The sequence below is a fragment of the Pristiophorus japonicus genome, chromosome 8, assembly GCF_044704955.1.
Source record: "Pristiophorus japonicus isolate sPriJap1 chromosome 8, sPriJap1.hap1, whole genome shotgun sequence".
Lineage (NCBI taxonomy): Eukaryota > Metazoa > Chordata > Chondrichthyes > Pristiophoridae > Pristiophorus > Pristiophorus japonicus.
In genome coordinates, this window is record NC_091984.1 from 79,542,455 (window position 1) to 79,556,004 (window position 13,550).

Below are 13,550 nucleotides of genomic sequence, written 5' to 3' on the forward strand. Positions count from 1 at the left end.
GAAATCTCCTACCTGTGCTTTTTGACGCAAGGAGGCCAAATAGAGGTGTCGTGTATTCAACCAGCATTGTAACCCATGTATAATCTGACCTAAGTTATACACTGTGAGAACAATGACCACTAGGTGGTGAACTTGTGGGAGACACTCCTAACCTGGACCTTCAGGTATAAAAGGGGAAGCTCCACCCACCTTCATCACTTGAGTGCTAAGGAATAAAGGACAGGTCACAGACTGACCTTCTCTCAAGCATGGGCCTCGTGTGCATTTATACTGTATAGTAAGGACGTATCAATGGTGACAAGAAACTGGGATTTAAACCATGCGAGCATGGCCACGAGCAGAACAGAAGAGAGGTACTGTGTTAATGAATGGTTGGGACAGAGATTCAACATTGTTAAAGCAGCACACAGTTCTCCAGGCAGACAAGGGCAGTTGGGCATGCCCCAACATGTAGTCGAACCCAGAGGGGGAGTTCGACAGAGACAATGGCAAGCTGAACGGCGATTCACGCCATTGCAAGGGACAATGCGGCCAATAATGGGGCCATCAACACCTGTTAATGGCGCACTCAAAGAGAATAACAGGGGCAGTCAGGGACGATCAACTGGCAAGGGACCTTTTGTTTCAAACAGCAGCTCATGTTGGAGGTGTGGAGGCACACACTCAGCCGGAGTTTGCAGAGATGAGCAAAATACCTGCAGAAATTGCAGAAATGTACGCTGGGGGAAATCGCTGGAAGCTGAAGTTCAGCGAGTTCATGTGGAGCACGTATACAGTTCATACACCAGGACGCCACCGATGATGAAAGTGCTCCTCAATGGCATCCCAGTATCAATGGAGCTAGACACGGGGGCCAGCCAGTCCCTGATGGGTATCAAACAGTTCGAAAAGTTGTGGGCGTCCAAGGCCAGGAGGCCAAAATTATTGCCGATTGACGCACAGCTACGGCCATACACAAAGCAGATCATTCCGGTGCTAGGCAGCGCCACGGTAGTCGTGACCCACAAAGATTCGGAGAACAGGTTGCCACTCTGGGTTGTCCCGGGGGAACGGTCCCGCACTACTGGGGAGGAGTTGGCTTGCTGTCATGAACTGGAAATGGGGCGATGTCAATGCAATTTCCTCTGTGGAGTGAGTATCATGCTCACAGATCCTGGACAAATTTGACTCATTATTTCAACCCGGCATTGGCACTTTCATGGGGGCCAAGGTAGTGATTCACATAAACCTGGACGCCAGGCCAGTACACCACAAGGTCAGAGCGGTGCCGTACATGATGCGAGAAAAGATAGAAGGCGAATTGGACCGCCTGCTGAGGGAAGGCATCATCTCGCCAGTCGAATTCAGTGACTGGGCGAGCCCAATTGTACCGGTGCTCAAGGCGGATGGGTCGGTCAGGATATGTGCCGATTACAAGGCCACCATCAATCGGGTGTCACTCCAAGACCAGTACCCGCTACCGAGAGCAGAGGACCTCTTTGCGACGCTATCCGGTGGCAAACTTTTTTCAAAATTGGACCAGACCTCAGCTTACATGACCCAGGAGCTGGCGAGTGAGTCGAAGAAGCTGACCACCATCACGACACAAAAGGGGTTGTTTGAGTACAACAGATGTCCGTTCGGGATTCGCTCGGCTGCCGCGATCTTCCAACCAAATATGGAAAGCCTCCTTAAGTCGATTCCAGGGACGGTGGTTTTTCAGGACGACATCCTCATCACGGGTTACGATACTGAAGAATACCTCCACAACCTGGAGGAGGTGCTACGCAGACTGGACCGGGTAGGGCTGCGACTGAAAAAGGCGAAGTGCGTCTTCCTAGCTCCAGAGGTAGAATTCCTGGGAATGAGGGTAGCAGCAGACGAGATCAGCCCTACTGCGTCCAAGACTGAAGCGATCCAGAGAGCACCCAGATCCCGTAACACGACGGAGCTGCGTTCATTCCTGGGGCTCCTGAACTATTTTGGTAACTTTCTTTCCAAATTGAGCACGCTGCTAGAGCCGCTACACGTGCTCCTATGCAAAGGTCGCGAATGGGTCTGGGGGGACAGCCAGGAAAGGGCTTTTAATAGAACATGCAATTTGTTATGTTCCAACAATCTGTTAACGCTATATGACCCATGTAAGAAACTTGTTTTAACGTGCGATGCGTCGTCCTATGGTGTCAGGTATGTGTTGCAGCATGTCAATGCCAAGGGTCAGTTACAGCCGATAGCTTATGTCTCCAGAAGTCTGTCCCAGGCAGAAAGGGGCTACGGGATGGTAGAAAAGGAGGCGCTCGCATGTGTATATGCGGTAAAAAAAATGCACCAGTACCTGTTTGGCAGGAAATTTGAGCTGGAGACAGATCACAAACCCCTAACGTCCCTTTTGGCCGACAAAACAAGGCCATAAATGCAAACGCATCGGCCCGCATACAGAGGTGGGCACTCACGTTAGCCGCCTATGACTATACAATTCGGCACAGACTGGGCACCGAAAACTGCGCCGATGCACTCAGCAGGCTCCCACTAGCCACCACTGAGGGGGCTACCGAGCATGCTGCTGAGATGATCATGGCTGTTGAAGCTTTCGGAAGCGAAGTCTCACCCGTGACAGCCCGTCAGATTAAAGTCTGGACAAATAGAGACCCGCTATTGTCTCTAGTAAAGAAATGTGTCCTGAATAAGGACTGGGCAGCCATGTACAGGGCATGCCCTGAGGAATTTAAACCATTTCACAGGCGCAGGGATGAACTCTCGATTCAGGCCGATTGCCTACTGTGGGGAAACCGTGAAGTCATGCCCCAGATGGGCAGAGAGGTGTTCATCAGAGAACTCCACAAGGAGCACCCGGGCATTGTCACGATGAAGGCAATTGCCAGGTCACACATTTAGTGGCCAGGGATAGACGCAGATCTGGAACTTTGTGTTCGCAGGTGCAACACGTGTGCCCAGCTGGGCAATGCGCCCAGGGAAGCCCCCCTTAGCCCCTGGCCATGGCCCGCCAAGCCTTGGTCACGCATCCATGTGGACTACGCAGGTCCTTTCATGGGAAAAATGTTTTTGGTTGTCATAGACGCCTACTCCAAATGGATTGAGTGTGACATTTTAAATTCAAGCACATCCTCTGCCACGGTTGAAAGTCTACAGGCAATGTTCGACGCCCACGGTCTACCGGACATCTTGGTCAGCGACAATGGCCCGTGCTTCACAAGCACTGAATTCCAGGACTTCATGGCAGGCAATGGAATTAACCATGTCAGAACGGCGCCGTTCAAGCCGGCCTCAAATGGCCAGGCAGAACGAGCAGTGCAGATAATCAAACAGGGAATGCTCAGAATCCAAGGGGGTTCCCTACAATGCCGCTTATCACGCCTCCTGTCGGCCTACAGATCCCGACCACACTCGCTCAGAGGGGTTCCACCCACAGAGCTGCGAATCAAAAGGACGCTCAAAACCCAGTTATCCCTTATACACCCCACCATGAAAGAAATTGTCGAGAGCAGGCGCCAGTCACAATATGACTACCATGACAGGAATGCGAGGGCGCGATGTATTGATGTAAATGACCCTGTTTTTGTCCTCAACTACGCTGCAGGGCCCAAATGGCTCGCAGGCACTGTGGTTGCCAAAGAGGGAAATAGGATTCTGGTAGTTAAACTTACCAATGGACAAATCTGCCGCAAACATGTGGATCAAACAAAAAGGAGGTTCAGCAACCCCATAGAAGAAGCAGAGGAAGAACACGATATAGAGTTCACTCCTCCACAGGTGACCGAACACAGGAACCAAAGGGAGGAGAGCACAGTCACTGTGGGCAGTCTGGACAGGCCTGAGGCACCGCAAACAGCAGACACTCAAGCCAGCACCCAACAACCGGAGCCCCAACTCAGGCACTCTGCAAGAGAGCGTAAACCACCAGAGAGACTCAACCTGTGATCCCAATAAGACTTTGCGGGGGAGGTGATGTCGTGTATTCAACCAGGATTGTGACCCATGTATAATCTGACCTAAGTTGTACACTGTGAGAACAATGACCACTAGGTGGTGAACTTGTGGGAGACACTCCTAACCTGGACCTTCAGCTATAAAAGGGGAAGCTCCACCCACTTCCATCACTTGAGTGCTATGGAATAAAGGATAGGTCACAGACTGACCTTCTCTCAAGCATGGGCCTCGTGTGCATTTATACTGTATAGTAAGGACGTATCAAGAGGGATGCAAAGCAGGTCAGTGTGCATTAAAGGCACTAGCCCACCAGCCTGTACCCTCATATGCACATATACAGATCGATATACCTACAAATGGCAAAGGAACAATAGTTGTGCAGCTTAACACAGCGTCATTTATACACCCACATAAAATGGGCTCAAAGGTTGCTAGGGATTGAGCTGTAAGCAGAAGTTCATTTAAAGACCACACAGGGTATTGTGGTGCTTGCTGGAAACTGACCTGGAGCCAAACTCATCCACAGTCCAGCAGCTGTTTTCTGGCGCGTTCTTGAGTGCCCTTTAAGGACCACAGGTTAAGCCGCTCAAGACTGGTTACACAAATTTCGATCAGGATCTTACAATTGGCGTTAGGACCCCAATTTGCATATATAAGGTGCTTAATCCCTGTTTTAGGTAGGCACCCAGGACACCTAAAAGTCGCTCGCTTCCGATTTAGAAGCTGACATACCTCTGGGGGTGATCGAGCACAAGAAATTGCGACACAAAATTGATCTCCCAATGTTCATTTAACGCCCATAAAATGAGTGAAACAATGTTGAATTTCTCCCCCATGTCTCCTTCAGTATTCTCTTTAGCTATTTCAACACTAGAGCTATATACACTGCCCATTTTCCTTTCTCTGTGTAGTGCTTTACACTCGTCATAAGCCATTGTTTTGCCCAGGTTTTATATATTAAATGCTATATCATCTTAATTTGTTGCATATCTTCACAGAGTTTTATTTGTTTCAACTCATAATAGAAAATATACCAAAAACTTTGAGTTGCAATAGATATTGAAAGTGAAGATCTGATACTGTAACACACAAACAGTTGAGTCCACTTCTTGAACGGATATTATTTGCAAATGGTCCTCAAGGCCTACTCTTCATATTTAAGAATGCAATGACAACACAACATCAAGAAGAAAGAAAGACAGACTTGCATTTATATACCACTTTTATGACCTCAGGGTGTCCTAAAGCGCTTTAAATCCAATTAAGTACTTTTGAAGTGTTATCACTGTTGCAATGTTGGAAACATGGCAGCTAATTTTTGCACAGCAAGCTCACTCAAACAGCAATGTGATAATGACCTGATGATCTGTTTTTGTTTTAGTTGGTTGAGGGATAAATTTTGGCCGACACCTTGGAGAACTCTCCTGCCCTTCTTTAAGATAGTGCCATGGGATCGTTTACATTCGCCTGAGAAGGCAGATATGGCCCTGTTTTTAACACTGAAAGGCAGCACCGGATGTATGTATCATGGAAAAATAGTACAAATTAAACCAAGTTGTAACAGCAAAAAATTTCAAGAACACTTGAGCTACAGTGTAAACTGATCTCCAGCTGTCACTATGATGGATTTAGTAGCACTGCTTGTTCCATGTTAACTACAAAATTACGCAATTGTAAGAAGAGCAATGGTTGCGCAGCCTGTGGTTCACAAAAGAGGGTGTTGTGCTGCTTGCTGGAAATTGATCTGCAGCCAAACACATGCACTGTGGGTCACTAAGGTCCAAGCAAAATTCTGCAAAATCATTCTGACGCTTTATGTAAAGCACAACCACCTTAAGCCTGATTAAGTGGATCATGTAACAACAGATCAAAGCAAGATTAGCTTAAAACTCACCATTCGATTTGTTTGTGCTCCTCCATTAGTTCCTGGATCTCTTCTCTACACTTTTGCTGGTGCTCTGGGTGTTGGGCCAGGCAGTACAAGAGCCAGGAGATTCCACTCGCTGTAGTGTCATGGCCTTCAAACATGAACGTGTCCACCTCTGCTCGAATTTCTTCATCCGATAATCCTTTTTCATCTTCATCCTGCAGCACAACATTAGATGACCGTCGAAAAAACCTCAGCCTTTATGTACAATTTTTCAACAGGCACACTACAAAAAATTACCTGAGATTAATGCCCTTAAACAGCAGTTCTGCTCAGGTCTTTCAAACACTGCACACAATTATTTATTCTGGATTGTACCCAATGAGGATGATTTTCTCAGTAGTCATTTGTAGCCAAATTGTGAACACATTCAAGAAGATTTCCTTCAGCGAGTATAAAGAAATCTTTTTGACCAAGTTTACAAGTTCTCTAGAAATTTTGAACTAAGGACATCTACCCTAATCTGTTTACAAGGTCACTATAACGAGAGGAAATCATCTCCCTGTTACGTATTGAATAAAGAGTCTGACCAGATACTGTGAGCTCAAAGTAAAGTGTGACCATAGTCCTTTATTATAGGTCTCCAGAGTGCCTCTCCAGCCTGTGAGGCCTCCTTAAGTACAGGTGCTCCCAAGGGATTGTGGGATCCCTTGGGACTCCAGGGGATAAGCCCTCCGATGGTTAAACAAGGTATTTACAGGTTTACATATATAACACTCCCCATGTTTTGTTTAAACATTAGCCAACATGGACTTTGAGTGACAATGGAATACAAACAAATTCACACCCAACAATTTGTTCGAATACCATCTATTGCTGTTAATGTTGGGATCATGCTATCTTGTAACCAATGGCAAATAAAGACTCAACACAATGTTTACGTCCACTGTATGGCAATTAGGGGCTAATTTTCTATATTTATGTTCATGGTGGAGAGCCTTGATCACCAGGAATAGATAATTGGAAATTAGGGCAAAGTTACATATGTTTTTCTGACTATTTAAATGAATGGAGAGAAAATTGTGTGCAGCATGTTCCTGAATTTCTGCTATGTGCTCCCAAAGACAGGCTTTCCCACCAGGGGTGAAAAGCTTCAAATTTACCCCTAGAATTCATCTACTGTGTAGTGCGAGAATTTTGGCAGCTTAAGTTGGTATAGTGCTGCCCCATGGTGCTTGCACTTCATTCCAGATGTGTGACACCTAACATTTCACTGCTTCTAAGTGATTCCCTTACTGAAGCGGTAAGTATTTGGGCTAGCTGCAGCGTTTCACTTACTAATTGCTGGGATCTAGTGACCCTAGACCTCCTTGGGCTGTGCAAGTCTTACATGCAAGTCTGCCAAATCCAGAATTATGGTGAATGACTAATAGTGCTACCTTTAAGTTGCCTCCTCCAAGGGCTTCCGGAGGGGGTGTGCCTTCTCTCCCCAAGTCTTTACAGAAAGCTTCCCTCACTCAGCAACACATCAATCCACAGCAAATTGGTAAGTTATCAGCAATCTGCCTTTCCAGTGCCATTCTGAATGCTTAACTGGCTCCTAATGGCAGATTACAGCTGATTTAGAGGTTCAAGGCTGCTTTCTTCACACTGGCTACCCAAAGAATGCCCACACTTTTACTCAGACTAAATAGTAATATTGTGGGTAAACCAGCCAGAGTAAATCACCCAGAAACCTTCAGTAACCCACAGCTTAGCGTACCAACAACTTCTAGGCTTTAAGGAACCAAATCTTTGGTTCTTAAAATGATTAGTGGTATAGATAAGTGTTGATAATGTAGACTATCTGGGCTAAAAATTCAATAAGGCCTGAAAACGGGCACAGGGATTGCGATGCGCCATTGAAAGTAATGAGGTCAGCACGCAATATTCGCACTGCCTGCTAATTAACATGATTGATGCATTCAGCCAAGCGCAGGCTACACTTCTTAAAGGGGAGCTGCTTTCTGAAATAAGCACCTCATTGTAATTATTGTCAAGGGAACTGTAAGGTAGCTACGGCTCAACAGGGCAGAGAAAGGGAACCTAGGTTCTCCAACGCAGCACTGGAGGTCTTAGTGCAGGGGGTTGAATGGAAGAGACTGGTCCTCTACCCGCAGGGGACCAGGAGATACTCCAGACTCACTGTAAGAAGGCAGTGGGAGCAGATAACTGAAGTGGTCACTGCCAGCAGTCTTTCCCCAAGGAACTGGATCCAGTGCTGCAAGAAGTTTAATGACCTCACACGAGTGGTCAAGGTTAGAGAATCCTTTATCAAATGTCATATCCACCAAGTGCACCACTAGCCCCAACTCTGTTTCATGCGCAGCATCCCACTCACGTATCAACAATCTCCATCTATCACAACCCATACCTCACAATCATAGCTCCACCTCACTCTCACACATTTACCACTGCTGCAAGCTTCACACCTACATCTCACACCTAGCACACACTGCCAACTATTCAGCCATGACAGGCATATCACCCAAACACATTGCACCACACTCACTGGCACACTTCCTTTTCTCTTGCAGATCAACGTGGCGCATAACAGGAGATAGCAGCAGCAGGCAAGTAGAGGGGAAGCACATCTTCAAAACCTCACTGCACTGGAGGAGATGGGCTGGAGATAATTGGAGGGGTTATTAGTGAGGCCATGGCGATCATTCGAGGTTGAAAGCATTGCCGATGACAGTATGCCCATACCTAATCCTTCTTACCATATCCCACTTCCCCCTCATCCCATAATCACTTCTCACTTACAAGCTGCTGATGGTGTTGTCATGTATGTAACCTCTATGTAACACCACTGCAATACTGTATATACTTAAGCAATGCACACCTTGACCACAGGGGATGAACTTGTGGGAGACACTCCTTACCTGGTCATCCAGGTATATAAAGAGAGGTCCCACGCAGGGTCATCACTTCTTGGTCCTGTGAATAAAGGTTCAGGTCATAGAATGACCTTGTCCATAGAATGTGCCTCATGTGGGTTTTGTGCCATTGAGTAAGGACATTACAGGTGTAAGCATGGCTATTTTGCTTTCCCCCTTCCCACACCACAACCCTAAGCTTGTGCCTTTCTCCTTTCAGATACCCAAGAACTTCAAGCTTCCCATCTAGTGCAGGAAGAGCTAGAGGAGAGTGACAGAGAAGAGACACCGTCACCTGATCTGACACCCACAGGCACCAGCTCAGAGACTGGCACTACGCGTACTTTAGAGGGTAGAGGCGAAATCTGCATGTGTTGAGTCACCAGGCATGAGTGGCCTGCAGCCATGGCAGGGGGAAAGGGGAGCCCAGTTGCCAGCACCCTGGATTGAGAGGTCGCACACAAGTTCTGTGGGAGAGAACTCAGATGAGGACTTTGATGGGGCAGCGGTCAGAACGCGGCTGATGGATGACACAGAAATGCTTGGTGCATTGGCAGGCCTGCGAGAGAGCCTGCTGTCACTGTCAAGGAGCATGGAGGAGTCCGGCTCCAACATTGCGCAGAGCTTGGAGCCCATGATTTCCAGGATGGAAGTTGTAATGTAAACATTACCAATGTGTAAGACTTGCCACCAGGGGGCACACCTGTAGGAGACCCAAGGGTCACCTGCACACCCTGGGCAAACAGGTATAAAAGGCAGTCTACCAAGCTGCCTCCTCACTCTGGAGTTACAATAAAGCGACCGAGGTCACAACAGTTTGAGCTTAAGATATACAGACTTGTGGAGTTATTCTAAACGTAACAGAAGTGATGGGCAACCCCATTAGAGCACCTGTGGACTCAACCATGATGCCGGATCTGATGGGCAATGTCGTAGCTTCCATTGCAGCACAAGCAGAAGCGACTCAATGTCTGCTGCTGTCCATGCCGAGGTGGTGCAGTCTGCAGCCAGGCCTTCTCGGCCCAGAGCTGCTTGAGGTCATCCTGCAAGACCACCTGCATGCTCTTCCACTGAAAGTTAGCAGCCTTCCACCAGCCATGGTGTAGCCACTGGGGAGCATGTCGTAGGAGCACCAAGACAGGCAAAGGCACACAGAAAATAGGCACTAAGTAAATGCACAAGGGTGATTAGTTGACTTTGTTATGTAATATTGGATTGAATCATTTATAAATTAGGTTTGGAATGTTTCTTTTGTGGTGGCTTTCATTTCAGCATTATGGCCAAGAGGAAGCTGTGCTGTTCCAGAGGAATGGTAAGGTGGGGAAGTGTTGAACAACGGGGATTTGGGGTTTCAGTCAGGGGATGCAGAGTCTGCTGAGGCGCACACGGACAGCCCATCCGGAACGTGAATTTGCAGGTTGCCTCCTCCCTTCCTCTTCCTACTCCTGAGGTGGTTGCGGATCCCATGATGACAAGGGCGGCGTCCTCATGCTGGTTAAGTTGTGGAGGATGCAGCAGACCAGCACGAGTTGAGACAAACACTAGGCAAGTACTGGAGAGCTCCTCCTGAGCGGTCGTGGCAGTGGAAATGTTGCTTGAACACCCCGGTGGTCTGCTTAATGATGTCCCAAGTGGCAGCATGGCTGTCATTCTATGATCGCTGGCCACAAGTGGTGGGGCTACGGAGGGGGGGTCTTCAGCCAGGTGTAGAGCAGCTAGTCGTCGTTGCTAAGCAGCTACTCTCGGGCTCGACATAGTGGCTGGAAGATTTCTGGCACAGCGACTGGCGCAGGATGAAAGCATCATGACTGTTGCCAGGATACTGGACATTCAGCATCATGATGTGCTGGGCGTGGTCGCACACTGACTGCACATTAAGTGAGTGGTACCCTTTGCGGTTGTAGAACATCTCACAATTGAGATGTGGGATCTGCAAAACCATGCAAAAGTTTAATGGAAGACATGGCAGTGTTCAGGGATTCAGATGGCTGCATGGGACCAATAAATATCCCCCTGGATTTGGGGATCATAAGATTTGCAATATCCTGTCATTCTGCTGGGTTTTTTTCATGGGGAAAGTAATGAAGCTGTTTGCTCTGATGAAAAGAGCATCAGTGACTTGCTTGATGCATCTGTGCACTGTGGATTAACTAATATTGCAGATGTCCCACATGAATTATTCAAAGGTTTAGAAGTTAGTTAGCACACAGTTTTAGGTACCACACTAAAAGGAAGGATATAAAAGCTGCAGCATAGATTCACTCAGATGTTAACAGAGATGAGTAATTACACTTATGAAGAGAGACCACAGAGGTTATGGCTTTTTAAAAAACTGGAGCTGGGAAGCTAAAGGGAGACCCGATAGAGGCCTTCAAAATAATGAAAGATTACATTCGGGTAAATAGTGATGGATTGTTTTGAGTGAGATGGTATCAAGAGGATTTAAGACAATCCAAAAAGAATTAAAAGGGAGGTATGGAAAAATTATTTATACAGATGGTGGTCGGAATATGAAATTCTCCATCACAAACCATTATTGATGTCCATAAATACTTGTAAAGGGGAACTAGACAGTTTCTTGAATTATTGGAGTATCAAGAGCAGGAGAGTAGGATTCATGAGGAGACAAACACCGGTGCAGACTTGAATATCCAAATGGTCTGTTTCTATGCCGTAACATTCTATGATTCTAAATTGGGGGTGATTGTGACGTTGATTCCCGCTATAAAGACTGTCTTTGTAGCGAGGTCTTCAGATCCACTTGCATCAGATGGCACAACTTCACCACTGACTCCCTGGTAAACGTTAGACTATGAAGGCATTTTTTTCTGACAGACTGAGTTAGCTGCTCCTAGATCTGTAAACATATCTCAGTGGATAAGTGTGGGTACAGCAGGAATGCTTCTGATTCAGGTGCACCGACCTGGCATCCCTTTATTCATCAACTTCGTCATCTCCCGAAATCGCTGGATGAGAGAAACCATTGAATGCAATCCCCATTTCCACAATTTTGCCAGCAGGAATGAAAATTCCAGTAGTTCAGCTTTAAGGGCTCAATTTTTCCCAAAGCATTTTTTTGCCGTACTTGAAGAGTTATGCCCAATATTTTGGGGCCTAAGTACAGCAAAAAAAATATTCTAAGTTTCCCCGTTGGATTTCTTCATTTTGGCATGGCATAACCCAACCTTTAGTTTTGGGGGGATCTGCGCCAAAAAGATTGGGCTGCTATGGCAAACAGGGACACAATGCGAGCTGAGGCTGCAAGGTGAAGCATACAGCCAGCTCCCAACACATTAAAAGAATTGAAAAACACATAGCAGCAACTTACTCCAACCCCACCCGAAGGGCTTGCCAGTCGAGTCCCATTCTCGGTCCCCATTCTCCCAGTCCAATCCCATTCTCGGTCCCCGGATTTTTTTTTTCTCTCTCTCTCTGTGCGGGGACCGAGAATGGGACTGGACAGCTTTCGAGCGGGATTGGAGGTAAGTTGCTGCTATGTATTTTTCAATTCTTTTAGTGTGTCCGGGCATCTGCTGCGCCGATTTCCTTATCTCTCCGGAAGGTCTTTCTGGAGAGGCCATATACGCTGGCCTAAGCAGAACTGGAGTAACTCTCAGCTGGCCAAACTTCCCTAAATGGCCAGAATTGGCGTAGGTGGCTGGTTGTGCCCCCTTTGGCTGGAAAAAAAAATGACCTAAAAATTCATAACTGAGTTACACTGGTGCAAATTGATTGGGGAAACTGTTTTTTCAACTTAGGCCAAAAAGAGCAGCCTACTCCAAAAATAACGGCGCAAATCACTGGTGGTAACTGAGCCCTATGTTACTGCTTCCTGAAAAAGCAGAACGTGAATGATCTTTAATGCTCATTTTATATGGGCTGATAACCGCAGTATGATTTATTTATAAAACATGTGAAATTACACCATAGCTCATTAGCATTAGATTGTTCAAAAGCCTGCCATAAAATAGTATGCTGTGGAAATTCAGTAGGGAGTTGAAGTTAGAATTTCCAACATTTCTGGCCCCTGTACCAAATGATGCCAGCTGGGATGATTCTGTTGGATGTAAAAACCATCCTCACTAGGGAAATGTTGAAGTTTGATATGCTGAGCATTTTTTGAAAATAATAAAGAAGTGTAACAAATGACTAACATGATATGCATACTTGTTGTAGGACATAAATAAGTGCAGCACATTTCTATTCCTATGTGATGCATGCCTTCAAGGAATCGGTATAGAGATTTCCTCCTATGTTTGCTGTAAACTAAGTGTGATTCAACTGGCTGATTACCTCAGATGCTATGTGTGCAGCCTTTTTTGGTCTGGTAGCTTCGCTGGTCACCTATTTAGAGGCAGCTGCAGGCAAGCCACTAACCTGTGTTTCTTGCACTTACTGGAGGCCAAGACCTCACCTCAACCATCGCTCTGTTCATTGTACCAAAATGAGGTCAGTGAATCTTTCATTCATGATCATCTAGAGTCTGTCTCCAAGTGCACTGTGCTAGTTTTAATCAGATCATGCATACTGACGTCAATACCTTGATGGTTTTCTAGATCAGTATGTTGAGGAACCAACTAGGGAACAGGTTATAATAAAAACAGAAAATGCTGGAAATCTCAGCGGGTCAGGCGGCATTTGTGGAGAGAAAGCAAAGTTAACATTTCGGCTTGATAACCCTTCGTCAGACCTTCCAGAATTTTCTGTTTTTATTCCAGATTCCAGCATTACGATGGAGAATGAAACAGTTAATTCAGAGACCATGGTCCAGAACATAAAGAGGGGTAACTTTGAAGATATGAGACGTGAATTGGCTAGGATAGATTGCCGAATGATAC

General features: G+C 46.5%; 1 protein-coding gene across 4 annotated transcripts in view; it reads right to left on the reverse strand.

Moving 5' to 3' along the window:
• The window catches only part of cyp4t8 (cytochrome P450, family 4, subfamily T, polypeptide 8), a 167,450-nt gene that overhangs the window by 30,581 nt on the left and 123,319 nt on the right, over window positions 1-13,550 (reverse strand). For all 4 annotated transcript variants that reach the window (XM_070886964.1, XM_070886965.1, XM_070886968.1 and 1 more), the window contains one exon: window positions 5,822-6,012. In XM_070886964.1, coding sequence (XP_070743065.1) covers window positions 5,822-6,012 — 191 coding nt within the window. The remainder of the gene's footprint in view (window positions 1-5,821; window positions 6,013-13,550) is intronic.